The sequence below is a fragment of the Hyperolius riggenbachi genome, chromosome 3 (genome assembly GCF_040937935.1).
Source record: "Hyperolius riggenbachi isolate aHypRig1 chromosome 3, aHypRig1.pri, whole genome shotgun sequence".
Lineage (NCBI taxonomy): Eukaryota > Metazoa > Chordata > Amphibia > Anura > Hyperoliidae > Hyperolius > Hyperolius riggenbachi.
Window position 1 is genome coordinate 501,211,294 of NC_090648.1, and position 14,881 is coordinate 501,226,174.

At 45.0% G+C, this 14,881-nt stretch overlaps 1 protein-coding gene across 1 annotated transcript in view; it reads left to right on the top strand.

Annotated features, from left to right (window-relative positions):
• The first annotated feature begins 4,444 nt into the window (after positions 1–4,444).
• The window catches only part of LOC137561758 (gastrotropin-like), a 29,354-nt gene continuing 18,917 nt past the window's right edge, over positions 4,445–14,881 (top strand). Inside the window, exons 1-3 of the mRNA XM_068273107.1 lie at positions 4,445–4,572; positions 13,745–13,917; positions 14,004–14,093. Of these exons, the coding sequence (XP_068129208.1) occupies positions 4,506–4,572; positions 13,745–13,917; positions 14,004–14,093 (330 nt within the window). The 5' untranslated portion in view covers positions 4,445–4,505. The remainder of the gene's footprint in view (positions 4,573–13,744; positions 13,918–14,003; positions 14,094–14,881) is intronic.

Here is a 14,881-nt window from a genome sequence, read left to right on the forward strand (position 1 = left end):
GGATACGACTGCTCACCCAGCCTGCCCATCCAGCTCTCTATCCTCCAGGGATGTCAGTGCGGCTTTAGAAAGGTGAGCAGGGTTTGTGAACTGATGACAGCCAACTCTCAGCACACTGGTGCCTCCAGGCTCATGCCTGGTGTGCCTAGTGCTAAATCTAGCCCTGCTAGTACTTCTTTATTATCATACACTGAAAGAGGCACTGTAGTGACATATAGTAGAATGCAGTAAAAGATTCAGGATACCCATTTTTATGGTAATTAATGGCTTCAGCATCAGATGTTCCCCCAGTTTTAGGTAGGTCCCCCTCCCACAATATAGATAGCCAGATGTGTCCCCAGTATATGGAAGCCGCCCCCAGTACAGGTAGCCAGATATGTCCTCAGTATAAGGCAGCCCCCCTCTCCCAGTACAGATAGCCAGATATCCCCCCAGTATTAGGCAGGCAGCCCTCTCCCCAGTAGAGATAGCCAGATATGTCCCCAGTATAAGGCAGCCCCCTCTTCCAGCATAGAAAGCCAGATATATAGCCAGACAGCATTAGGCAGTTTCCTTCCCCAGTACAGGTAGTGGGATATGTCCCCAGTATAAGGCAGCCCCCCTCTCCTAGTACAGATAGCCAGATATCCACCCAGGATTAGGCAGCCCTCCCCCCAGTAGAGACAGCCAGATATGTCCCCAGTATTAGGCACCCCCCTCCTTAGTATAGATAGCCAGTTGTGCCCCCAGTATTAGGTAGCCTCCCTCCCCAGTATAGATAGCCTCATATGTCCTCAGTAGTAGGTAGCCCCCAAACCCAGCATAAATATCCATATATGTCACCAGAAATCCTTACTGTAAGGATTCACTCATTCATTTAAGGAATGCATCCTTAACTTTAACTTTAGGATAGAATCCTAAACTTTAGGACTGCATGATGTAAACTGCTTGGTGAATACTAAATGATTTATCACCGTGATGATAAAAGGACAAATGGCTCAGAATAGTTATTAAAGACAAGCTTGGTGAATTGTGGCCAATGTGGCCACATTTATTTGTCACTAACTGATGACCCAGCGTTGCCCGGGTATGTGTTTGGCTGGTGTCGGCTCCGCCCACTTTTTCTAACCCTAACACACAAACACTCAGAGACCAAGTTTGTGAGCTTTGGCACCAATAATTTGTATATTACCATAGAAATTAAACAAATCAGATTGGCGGTTTGTGACTCCGCCCCTCTCCAGCATTTTAATCCCAGTCACCCAATGACCAACTGTAGCAGGTTTGAGGCATCTGCTATTAACAGTGTAAAAATGGCAGCAATTTAAATATTCCCCTTGAAAATCAGCAAGTGAACTTTGATTGGCTATTATAGGCTCCACCCACTTCTCTGAAAATTAATCTCAGTCACCCAGTGACCATCTGGGCAAACTTTGACAACCCTGCCATTAACAGTGTAAAAAGGGGCTGCAGTTTATATTTTCTCAGTGAAAATTGGTTTTAGCTCTGCCCACTTTTTGTAACCTGGACACACAGTCACTCAATGACCAAGTATGTGAGCTTTCGGGTCCTCATCATCATTAAAAAACAAATCTGATTAGCTGTTTGTGGCTCCACCCCCTTTTCTGAATTTGAATTTGAAGCCCAGTGACCCAATGACCAACTGCACCAGGTTTGAGGCTTGTGCCATTAACAGTGCAAGAATGGCAGCAATTTTAATATTCCCCTTGAAACAGGTGAATACTGATTGGCTTTCTTAGGCTCCACCCACTTTTCTGAATATTAATCCCAGTCACCCAGTAACCAACTGTGCAAAGTTTGAGAACCCTGCCATTAACAGTGGAGAAGGGCTGCAGTTTATATTTTCCCAGGGAAATCTGTTTTTGACTCCACTCAGTCTTTGTAAACTTGACACACAGTTACTCAATGACCAAGTTTGTGAACTTTCGGGTACCTGGCATCAAAATTGTGTGAATGGAAGCAGTTTATCCAGCAAAAAAAATCTAATTGGCTGTTTATGGCTCCGCCCCTTCAGTGAATTTGAAGCAGAGGCCTCAAACCTGCTACAGTCGGTCATTAACAGTGTAAGAATGGCAGAAATATCAATATTGCCCTTGAAAATCAAAAGGTGAATTTTGACTGTTGTAGGCTCCACCCACTTTCTAACTATTAATCCCAGTCACCCAGTGGCCAACTGTGCCAAGTTTGAGAACACTTCCATTAACAGTGTAAGAATGGTTGCAGTTTATATTTTCCCATGTAAAAAAATGTTGTTGGCGCTGCCCACTTTTTCTGAACTTGACCTATAGTCACTCAATTACCAAGTTTATGAGCTTTGGGGTCCTTGGTATCAATAATTTGTATATTATCATTAACATTAATCAAATCTGATTGGCTGTTTTTGGCAGCAATTTAAATATTCCCCTTGAAAATCAATAGGTGAATTTTGATTGGCTGTTGTAGGCTCCACCAGCTTTCCTGAATCTTAATTTCAGTCACCCAGTGACCAACTGTGGTAAGTTTGAAAACCCTGCCAATAACAGTGTAAGAATGGCTGCAGTTTACATTTTCCCGTTCAAAATGAATGGCTGAAATTTGATTGGCTTTTTTAACACCCACACTAGGTTATTTTCACTGGAGTTCCTCTTTAACCCCTTCAGGACCCTAGGCTTACACTCCCCTAGTGACCAGGCTATTTTTTACAATTTAGGCCACTGCAGCTTTAAGGGCTCGCAGGGCCGCACAACTCACAACAGCACACAAGTGATCCCTCCCCCTTTTCTGCCCACCAGGTTTCTGTTGGTGGGCTCTGATCTCTGCTGGGATGTTTGTTTATTTTTTTAATATTTATTATATAATACATTTTACTATCTTTTTATAATTTTTTTTATCCCCTCCCTCCCTCCTCCCACCAGCCAATCCCAGCGATCGGCTCTCATAGACATCAGCCTATGAGAGCCAATCCCCCAAAGGGACAGCCATGTCACACGGCTGTCCCCAGTACAGCGCTGCCTTAGATAGCAGCACTGTAAAATGTAAATAGACGGCAGTTTCGCCACCTAACAGTCTCCTAGCAGACGGCTACAGGTTAAGCACTCTTGGGCAATGCCACTTGTCCCTACCTGATAGGATATGAATTGACTGGGCAATATGCAAGTTACAATGCAAATAGTCTATGGGCACCAAGGTAAAGTCAAAGGGTGGAGAAACACAGGAAAATGAATGGGCAGCACGGTGGCCTAGTGGTTAGCTCTCTCGCCTTGCAGCGCTGGGTCCCTGGTTCGAATCCCAGCCAGGGCACTATCTGCAAAGAGTTTGTATGTTCTCTCCGTGTCTACGTGGGTTTCCTCCGGGCACTCCGGTTTCCTCCCACATTCCAAAAACATACGGATAAGTTAATTGGCTCCCTCTAAAAATTGGCCCTAGACTACACTACATAATATAGACATATGGCAATGGTAGGGATTAGATTGTGAGCTCCTTTGAGGGACAGTTAGTGACAAGACAATATATATATATATATATATATATATATATATATATACACTGTACAGCGCTGCGTAATATGTCGGCACTATATAAATACTAAATAATAATAATAATAGTTAACACATCAATGACCACCTTGCTATTGCCACGCCCCTGCCTCATGGTCAATCTGATGGCACTTAGAGTGATGTAGGGCTATCTTTATTAATCCACCTAGAATCCATCACTGCCTGGGAGGCTGACATGGGGCCTGGTACTGTATGCTAAATCTGCCGACCCTCCTGCTAATCCACAGGTTAAAGAGACTCTGTAATTAAAAAAAGTTCCCCTGGGGGGCACTCACCTCGGGAGGGGGAAGCCTCTGGATCCTATCGAGGCTTCCCCCGCCCTCCTCCGTCCCACGGTGGTCTCGCTGCAGCCCCCGGAACACACAGCCTACAATTTGTCAGGCTGTGCAAAATTTACCTTTCCCAGTTCCAGCGGGGGCGCTGTTGCAGCTATCCGCTCAGAAATAGGCGGAAATGGCCAATCTCAGTCGGGTCCGCTATAGTACGCAGGCACAGGAGACTTGCGCATGCGCAGTAGAGCGGCCCGACGGAGACCGGCTATTTCTGCCTATCTCCGAGCGGAGAGCCGATACTGCGCCTGCGCTGGAGGCGGGAAGGTAAATATTTACATGCCCACTGTTGAGTGGGCTACTACAGCAAGACCACCGTGGGACACAGGAGGACGGGGGAAACCTCAATAGGATCCAGAGGTGAGTACCGCGCAGGGGAATTTTTTGTTACAGATCCTCTTTAAGATATGGGATATTACAAGGAGCGGAAAAAAAAATCCACTTTTATTGTTTTATGGTCGGCTGAACTTGGTCTCACCTGCAGGTCACACACACCGTCTTATCAGATGGCACCTGAGATGATGGTGAGATAAGTTAGAGGGCGGTGTCCCTGGTGCAAGGAATATAAGCCGGGGCCGCTGGTTCTTCTGCACCTCTCGCCAAAGCCTCACCTCACCCTCTCCACACCAGACACCTCACCATGGCTTTCAGCGGCAAATGGGAGATGGAATCTCAGGAGAACTACGACAGCTTCATGAAGCTGGTCGGTGAGTATTAAACTGATCTGGCATTACGATAAACTCGATCCTGTACCGATACTTTACCCACCTCCTATGTGTATATTATCTGATGGAAATGTAAAGGTAAGCAGAGGCGCCACTAGGACAAAAAAAAAAGGTAAAATGTTTACAAAATAGTGGAGGCGGAGGTGGACTTACCTCCTCCAAGTAGACACAAATTAGTAATGATGATGTATCAGATTTGTTACAGAATCTGATACAACATCATTACTGATTTGTTACAACGCGTTTCGCAGGAATGACTCTGCTTCATCAGGCAATAGGGATGAAGTATACGGCAATGCAGGTCTAGGACTAAGCCAAGCACCTTTCATTACCTGGTGGAAGAACAGCAAGATAGAGTTTTTTGGGATCCGCACCCTCGGGAGTACTTGTGTTGGTTTTAGGGGGTACTCCAACCTGTCATACTTTATTTCAGTGGTTTTTGCAGTTAAAGTGATAAATCATGTATTTAAAGTGGATCCGAGATGAAAAACTAACTATAACAAGTAACGTGTCTATATATCTTATCTATCTTTAGGTAGTTTACACAGCAAATCTAGCTGCAAACAGCTTTAATAGAAAATTATTATCTCTTCCTGTGATACAATGACAGCAGCCATGTTGTTTGTAAACATTACACAGAGGCAGCCTTATCTGTATCTTGAGCACTCAGCCTGTGAAAAAAAACCAAATCCCCCCTCCTCCTCCCTCCTCCCCTCTGCCTCTGAAATCAATGGCTAGTAACACCTCCTCCTCCTCCTGCCCAGACTGAGCTCCCATGAGCCCTTGCTACTGCCAAGGCTCTCTGAAAACCTGTGGGCGTGGTTTATTTAGTTTTTAGGGAATTAGAGTATTAAAAAAACAAAAACAAAAAAGCATTTGGTTTGAGGAATGCCCTATAAACAATAGGAAAGGAACACAATTATGCAATGAGTAAAAGTTTACCTCGGATCCACTTTAAGGGAACCTAAGATAGGTCCCTAGAGAGGGATATAGAGGAAGAAATGGTTTAAATGGCATGGGGCCCTAGGCAAGATAGCAGTTTTTGCCCATGGTTGATGGTCACCTGACTTTTTGGTGGGGTAGCATCCACCCCTAGACTCTCTCCAGGTCCTAGGCAACTGCCTAGGTTTGCCTTGTGGATGATATATAGAGGCTCCTATATGTATTTCCTTTTAAACAATGCATATTGCCTGGCTGTCTTGCTGATCCTCTGGCAACAAGCATTCAGCAGATCAGGTGCTCTGACTGAAGTCAGACTGGATTAGCTGCATGCTTGTTTCAGGTGTGTGATTCAGCCACTACTGCAGCCAAAGATATCAGCAGGACTGCCAGGCAAATGAATTGAAAAACAATTAATTTGCCAAACAAATATGTAGGACTCCCAGCAAATATAGATGAGGCAAGGAGTAGTTGAGGTAAGGCATTCATGATAATATTCAGCAGATGCCACGTTTGATAAAGTGGTACAAGCTGTAATAATGCTAAGAAACACCTGGATAGAAAATAATAACATGTGTTTAAAGGACACCTGAAATCAGTGGCGTAGCTAAGGAGCTGTGGGCCCCGATGCAAGTTTTACAATGGGGCCCCCCAAGCACTCTATACATGACGATTGATACGGTGCACCAAAACCTGCCAATGGCAACTACAGTGTCAGAGGAGCAAGAAGGGGATGGGAAGCAGTTTGTTAATGATTACCACTATTCACAGTATCTATAGATGTGATTATTATGCGCACAGGACCAATAGAGAGCTAACACTGTAGTTGAGGGAGGACCCTTCAGGGGCCCCCTCTGGCCCAAGGGCCCCGATGCGGTTGCAACCTCTATTGCTACGCCCCTGCCTGAAGTGAGAGGGATATGCCTATTGGAGGCTGCCATATTTATTTATTTCTAAGTAATTCCAGTTGCCTGGCTGTCCTGCTGATCCTCTGCCTCTAAAGGCACATACACACATCAGACCATAGTCTTTTGAAAATGAAAGATCACAGACCAATTTTACCCCCTTCCATGTAGTATGAGAGCCATACCTTCACAGTCTTTTCTATGGAGCTGAACTCCCCATCAGACAGAAAGCTTTGCAAGATGACGCACACACAGATGCTGTACAGACACAAAAGATCAGTATCTGCAAAAGATCTGTTCCTGCCAAAGATCCATTCCTGCAAATTGCATTTATAGTCTATGATACCTGCAGATCATCATACACACCTTGTTTAACAGGCAATCATCTGCAGATCAGATCCACCAGGATGGATTTTCAGATCTGCAGATGATTGTCTGATCTGCAGATGAATGTCAGGTAAACAAGGTGTGTATGATGATCTGCAGATCTCATAGACTATGAATGCAATTTGCAGGAACGGATCTTTGGCAGGAACAGATCTTTTGCAGATACTGATCTTTTGTGTCTGTACAGCATCTGTGTGTGCAGCATTTTGCAAAGATTTTTTTCTGATGGGGAGTTCAGCTCCATAGAAAAGACTGTGAAGGTATGGCTCTCATACTACATGAAAGGGGGTAAAATTGGTCTGTGATCTTTCATTTTCAAAAGACTATGGTCTGATGTGTGTATGTGGCCTAATACTTTTAGCCATAGACCCTGAACAAGCATGCAGCAGATCAGGCGTTTCTGACATTATTGTCAGATCTGACAAGATTAGCTGCATGCTTGTTTCTGGTGAAATTCAGTCACTACTGCAGCCAAATAGATCAGCGGGGCTGCCAGGCAACTGGTATTGTTTAAAAGGAAATAAATATGGCAGCCTTCATATACCTCTCACTACAGTTGTCCTTTACCACCATATACTAAAATAAAGCTATTAGCAAAACAAGCGTTGCATTTAAAAGTCACATGCAGCAGTTGCCTTCATGCAGACACTAATTCTCGGAACTCTCAGCAATCCTCACTATGATCTACTATGACCCAGGTGGGGGGTGTTACCTATCCCAATCTCTTAACATCAGACAATTTTTTAATTAACCCACTCCTGAATAACTTGCTGTATCCCCTGGAGATGCATTTAGATCTCTAGGGATGTCTGAGTACACCAGCAAAGGGAGAATTAACCCCTGTCCAACAATTGCATCTGTATTAAAGAGGCCCTGTAGTGACATATAGTAAATGTAGTAAATTATTCAGGATACCCACTTTTAAGTAATGGTTTCTTGTTTCAGCATTCAGAAACGCTTCCTACATCTATATATTTCTGTATATTGGACTGTACCTACACCCTTCCAGTGATGTTTAGCCTAGGCTTATTAGCTATGTGGATTTCCTTCCTCTAAGCATTCTGGCAAACCAGTTATATTTTTAACTGGCTTCAGAACTCTCAGTAAGGCCCCATTCACACTTCAAAGCGCAAAACTTTGCTTTGCTTTAAAAAGTGCTAGCGCTTGAGCGTTTTGCCGAAGTTGCCGGCAAAACGCTCTAGTGTGAATGGGCCCTTAATGAACATTCCATAGCGATCACCTGACAGGTGTAAAGATGTCGCTGCCTATGATAAGTTTCAGAATGTAAATCAGGGTGACAGTTTTTTGTTGGTGTTAAAAATATAATCAGATCTTATTTTTATAGACCTTTTTTTAGGCCTCTTTATTATTAGACCGCTTTGTGAGGGTTCTGGCTCTCTATGGTCAATGAGATGCTAAGGACTCCAGCTTGCATGCAAATTTAATGAAAATTGTATGCAGTTTGACATTGGGCCAATCAGCAGAAAGTGCAGAGATTGGACCAATTCCAAGCTGCAGACTGATTGTTGATTGGAATTATTAGGCCACATAGACACATCAGACCGTAGTCTTTGGAAAAGGCAAGATCACAGACCAAATGTTACCCCCTTCCATGTAGTATGAGAGCCATACTCTACACAGTCTATTCTATGGAGCTGAACTCCCCATCAGATAGAAATCTTTGCAAGATGCTGCACACAAAGATGCTGCACACATGCAACAGATCAGTATCTGCAAAAGATCTGTTCCTGCAAAAGAGCCATTCCTGCAAAATTCATTCATAGTCTATGACAGGGGTGCCCACACTTTTTCAGCTCGCGAGCTACTTTAAAATTTGCCAAGTCCAGGAGATCTACCAACATTTAAAGTGTTGCAGACCCCCCCCCCCCCCCCCCCCAGTCATGAACTGCCCCCAGGTACAAGTGCCTCCAGTATAGGTAGCTAAGTATAGGTCCCGTCAGCAAAGGTAGCTGGGTACAGGTCCCTTCAGCAGAGGTAGGTAAGGATAGGTGCCTTTAGCATAGGTAAGTAAGGATAGGTGCCTTTAGCATAGGTAGGTAAGGATAGGTGCCTTTAGCATAGGTAGGTAAGAATAGGTGCCTTTAGCATAGGTACAGTAGGTAGGGATAGGTGCCTTTAGCATAGGTAAGTAAGGATAGGTGCCTTTAGCATAGGTAGGTAAGGATAGGTGCCTTTAGCATAGGTACAGTAGGTAGGAATAGGTGCCTTTAGCATAGGTAGGTAAGGATAGGTGCCTTTAGCATAGGTACAGTAGGTAGGGATAGGTGCCTTTAGCATAGGTAAGTAAGGATAGGTGCCTTTAGCATAGGTAGGTAGTGATGGGTGCCTTTAGCATAGGTAGTAGGTAGTGATGGCTGGGTGCTTTTAGCATAGGTAGGTAGGATAGGGAGAGAAGGGCAGAGAGTGGGGGAGAAAGAGAGGCAGGGGGCAGAGAGAGAGGGAAAGAAAGATAGGGAGAGGGGGCAGAGAGAGCAAGAGAGTGAGGAAAAAGAGAGGAAGGGGGCAGAAAGAGTGAGAGAGTGGGGAGAAAGAGGGAGGGGGCAGAAAGACAGTGGGAAAGAAAGTTGTCTCCTATCTCCACACGCTGCCTGGACCACGAGTGTCAGCCCCAGCAGCACGGCAGCTCCAAGACCTTTGACCTCCTTCTGACCTGGCAGGACCCTAAGAAACTTTACCTGCCAGGGTCATGGAGGCTGCCGAGTGCTGAACTGCAGCAAAGGGATATCCAGAGCAAGCTGAAACCACAGGGGACCAGAGGCAAAAACCAGTGGCGTAGCTAAGGAGCTGTGGGCCCCGATGCAAGTTTTACAATGGGGCCCCCCAGGCATTCTATACATAACAATTGATACAGCGCACCAAAACCTGCCAATGGCAACTACAGTGTCAAAGGTGCTAGAAGGGGATGGGGAAGAGCTTGTTAATGTTTACCACTACTCAATGTATATATAGAAGTGATTATTATGAGCACAGGACCAAAAGAGAGCAAATACTGCAGTTGAGGGAGGGCCCAAGGGCCTTGATGCGGTCGCTACCGCTGCACCCCCTATTGCTACGCCCCTGGCAAAAACCTGTCTTGCTACTTGAATAGGAGGGGAAGCTGGGCAGCTCACAGACTGTGATGGATGGCAGTCAGTCTCTCCGTGGTTGGAAGCAGAATCAGCGAGTGGCACATATCTGGGTGCTGATCTGCACCGAGGCAACATGTGAAAGTTGCCTGTTGTGTGTTCCGCTTCCTGCCTCCAGTGCCCCTCCGAGATTTTTCACCCTCTGCCAGCCGCTGCCATGTGTGAGGAGTTGCTGCATGCTAGACCTGGCCATCCAGCTGCCGCTGCGATCTATCAACTGTTGATGCAGGGCGGCCAATGAGAAAGACCAGGTCTGGCTTCCTGCACCTACTGTATGGAAGAGGAGTGTGCAAGCTGCGGCTTCAGCTGGGCTGCATAGTTGATAGCGCCGTCTGGCATTTTTCCTCTGCCCGTCATCCGGCATGGCAGAACCGGGGCGGTTCTTGCCTCTTCGGCCGCACCTCCTCTCTCCTCCCCGCTTTGTATTGGCCAGCGGCCGGCAGCAAAATTTGATGCCGGCCGCAAAATGTGATGTGATGCGGCCAAGAGGCCGCGATCTACTAAATAGGCGGTCGCGATCTACCGGTAGATCGCGATCGACCTATTGGGCACCCCTGGTCTATGATATCTGCAGATCCTCATACACACCTTGTTTAGCAGACATTCATCTGCAGATCAGATCCACCAGGATGGATTTTTAGATCTGCAGATGATTGTCTGATCTGCAGATGAATGTCTGTTAAACAAGGTGTGTATGAGGATCTGCAGATCTCATAGACTATGAATGCAATTTGCAGGAGCGGATCTTTTGCAGGAACAGATCTTTTGCAGATACTGATCTTTTGAATGTGTACAGCATCTTTGTGTGCAGCATCTTGCAAAGATTTCTGTCTGATGGGGAGTTCAGCTCCATAGAATAGACTGTGTAGGTATGGCTCTCATACTACATGAAGGGTGGTAAGATTGGTCTGTGATCTTTCATTTTCCAAAGACTATGGTCTGATGTGTGTATGAGCCTTTTGTCTCTCACCCACCATCTCTGTTTTCCAGTAACTATGCTGGCACTGTGTAGCTATAATGTTTTGTTCACATCATAAATCACCAGCGCTATCAAAAGCGCCGAGCGACTTATTGAGAGTTTTTTCTGCGCTTTTCACTGCGCTTTGCGCTTAGAAAACCACTTTTCTAAACGCATTTGCAGAGCAATTCATGTTTTGAGTTCCAGTCAGGAAGTGAACTCTTTCACCCGGAAATGCATAAATACAATGTATTTATTCATGAAAGCGCTGGGGAAATCGCTATACAAAGCAATTTTTCAATCGCTTTGCAATTTTCCTATTCCTTCCATTAAGCAAAAATGCTCAGAAAAATGGTACAGGCAGCGCTTTGTTGAGCGGATCGGAAACGAACCTCTCAGATGTGAACTCTCTTATAGGGAATCATTGCACAAGCACTTTCAGGGCAATTTCTGAAATCGCCAGCGCATAAAAATCCCCAAAACGCCCTAGGGGCTTGATTCACTAAACCGTGATAACTCAAATATGGTACTATTCCGTTAGCCGGGCGCATCCGGCAGGTGGCGCTAATTACTATTCCCCCTCCAGGCCGCCATGGATGGTAGGGAAAGATGTAACTCTGCTGGAGTTTTGTCGCCACCTAGTGGATGCGCCCGGCTAACGGAAAAGAACCTCAAATATCACACCTTATCAAAGATATCACACGTTATCAATGTCATCACACGTTATCAAAGTTATCACACCTTATCAAAGTTGACACGCCTTATCAGAGTAGCATAGTTTCATAGAACTTAACGGAAATAGATTAAAAAAAGATTGAAAAAATTATTTTAAAAAGATCAGAAAATTGAAAAATCGATCGAAATTCAGATCGGACATGTTGGAAATAATCGATCTGGTAGGTAAATCTGCCAGAAAATTGTATAGTGTGTACCTAGCATAAGTCTTCTGCTAGGTGAAATTTTCATATCTTATCAATAAAATGCCTTCCCAAAGGCTCATACACACGCTCAACACAAGTCTTTTAAATGCACAGTTATCAAACAACTTTTGTTGTTGAAACAAATCAAAAAAGTAGTTTGCTATTGTTCAAACAACAGATAAGATGCAGCTCAAGTCAATCCAACAGCTGAACCTGTACTGAAAAAAAACGCCCCTTTGGGGTACTTACCTCGTCGGGAGAAGGAAGCTTCTGGATCCGATGGAGGCTTCCTCTGTCCTCCTCACTCCTCCTTTTTAAAATAAGAAAGAAATAAAAAATACTAAATCAGTAAACATTAGGTACCTTTCTCTCCTGCACATTCACATTTCCTAGTTGATCCAGGGGAAGGAAAAAAACCCTACAAGGCCTGGGCCAAGTAACCTTTAAGAGGTAAAACTTCCTTGCTGATTCCAGGTGGCAGTCAGGTAAAATCCCTGGATCAACTCTGCTGGGAATTAACTTGTAATTATAGCCATGGATGTCCTTCAATGCAAGGAAAGCATCCACATTTTTTTTTTAAATGCAGATATAGAGTTTGCCATAACTACTTCCTGTGGTACAATATTCCACATTTTAACAACTTTTACTGTAAAGAACCCCTTCCTAAATAGATGGCAAAACCTTTTTTCCTCCGTAAGCATATTATGTCCACTTGTCCCTTGTACAAGCCTAGAGACAAAAAGTTGATGTGCCAAGCTTTTGTATTGCCTGAGCCTCTGATGTATTTATACATGTTAATCAGGTCACCTCTCAGTCGCCTATTTTCCACGCTAAATAAGCTCAGTTTGTCCAACCCTTCTTGGCAAGTGAAATCTTCCATCCCTCTGCTTTAATTAGTTGTCTGTCTTTGTACCTGTTCTAGTATGCTAATGTCCTTCCTACAGTGTGGTTCTCAAAACTGTGTTGCATACTCCAGATGAGGCCTCACAAGTGATTTATACAGAGGGAGTAGTATACTAGCATCTATTGATTTGTTTCCCATTATATGGATCCCAGAATTTTATTTGCTTTAGCTGCTGCTGCTTGGCATTGAATACAGGTGTTCAGCTTGTTATCAACCAGTATTCCCAAGTCCTTCTAAAAGTATGTTGTTCCAAGTTGTAAGCTATTTATCTTATATCGTGCTCTACCTGTGGCAGGTCCAAGGTGCGTGACCTTACATTTATCAACATTGACTTTCATCTGTCTGCCCATATAGCCATGCTGAAGAAATCCTGTTTAAAGAAAACATGTAACTAAAAAAAGTTCCCTTGGGGGGTACTCACCTCGAGTAAGGAAGCCTCTGGATCCTATCGAGGCTTCCCCCGTCCTCCTCGGTCCCACGGTGGTCTCGCTGTGCCCCTTCGAACAGCGGGGATGTAAATATTTACCTTCCCGGCTCCAGCACAGGCGCAGTATCGGCTCTCCGCTCGGAGATAGGCGGAAATAGCCGATCGCTGTCGGGCCGCTCTACTGCGCAGGCGCAAGTCTCCTGTACCTGCGCAGTAGAGCGGACCAGACAGAGATCGTCTATTTCCGCCTATCTCCGTGCTGAGAGCCGCAACAGCGCCCCCGCTGGAGCCAGGGAAGGTAAATATATCAAGGCTTGTCAGGCTTGTTGAGCCAGGATTGCGGGACGCTTCGAGGGAGCCAGCGCTGGACTGCCTGCAGCTACAGGGATGGGGGAAGCCTCATTGGGACCCTGAGGCTTCTCCCTCCCGAGGTAAGTACCCCCCCAGGGGAACTTTTTTTTGTTACAAAGTCTCTTTAAGAGGTTGTGAGAAATGGTATTCTGGCTACAATAACACATATAACTCAGGAAGGAAGTCCTTATTTAATTGATGAACATTTTTCTTCTAGGCATTCCCGATGAGAAGATTGAGAAGGGAAGAGACTACAAGTACACCTGTGAGGTGGTGCAGAATGGGAACGACTTCACCTGGTCCAACATCTACCCAGGATACACCCTGACCAACAAGTTCACCGTAAACCAGGAGAGTGACATGGAGACCATGGGTGGGAAGAAGTTTAAGGTGAGTCCTCCTTCTCACAGAACGTTTAGGTGCAGAGCCTGGGGCTGTCTGGCCGGTGCACTTCTAATGTCGATGTTCCATTGCAGGCAACTGTGAAACTGGAAGATGGAAAGCTGGTGACCAACTTCCCCAATTACGTCCACACCACGGAGATTGCAGGCGGCAAGTTGGTGGAGGTGAGTTTAGTTTAGTTATTACATTATAGGAGAACTCCAGAATGTTCTATAGAAATGTAGCCTCCGCTATAAGTTTGCCATGGATACCTAGCGTATAAAACAAATTAACTTTCCATTCAATTTGCAACCAGCTAGGGAATTTAAAAAAAAAAGACAGGAAGCTAAAATTGCATTTCTTTCGTTCATGGTAACAGTATATTCTTTAGAGCACAGATTCCCTCAAAATTGCTGCTTTGCTACCGAAATAATAATCTTCGCATCGCAGAAAAGGTGGAATGGTTACTTTATTTTCAACATCCGCTCTAATCCATGACAGACACTCTTTCCTCCAGTCTGCAAGTTTCTGTTGGTAGCGGTGTGGCTAGGGTCTTGGGTTTGACCCAAGAGTGTGGACACGCCACTACCCCCACAGAAGTTGTACTGTTTGGCCCTTATTCCGTTCACTTTTTTCTCCAATGTTTTCTCCTAGTCAATATTTTCACAACTTATGAATAAAATGCCCTTTAAGCCACCAGCAAGTAAGAGAATACTTCATTTTGACAGTATTTTTTTCACCCACTTTTTGGTGCTTTTTCTATGAGAAAACTTAGAGTTGGTATGATATCAAGATTGTATCATTAGTGCCCACCTTAAAGCGGAACTGAGGATCTTAAAAAAAAACCAAAGCGTTTCACTTACCTGGGGCTTCCCCAAGCCCCCAGCAGCCGTCCTGTCCCGTGCCAGTCCTCCACGATCCTCCGTTCTCCTGCCGCCAGCTAGGTTTGTACCGTCGACTTGTAAGTCGACGG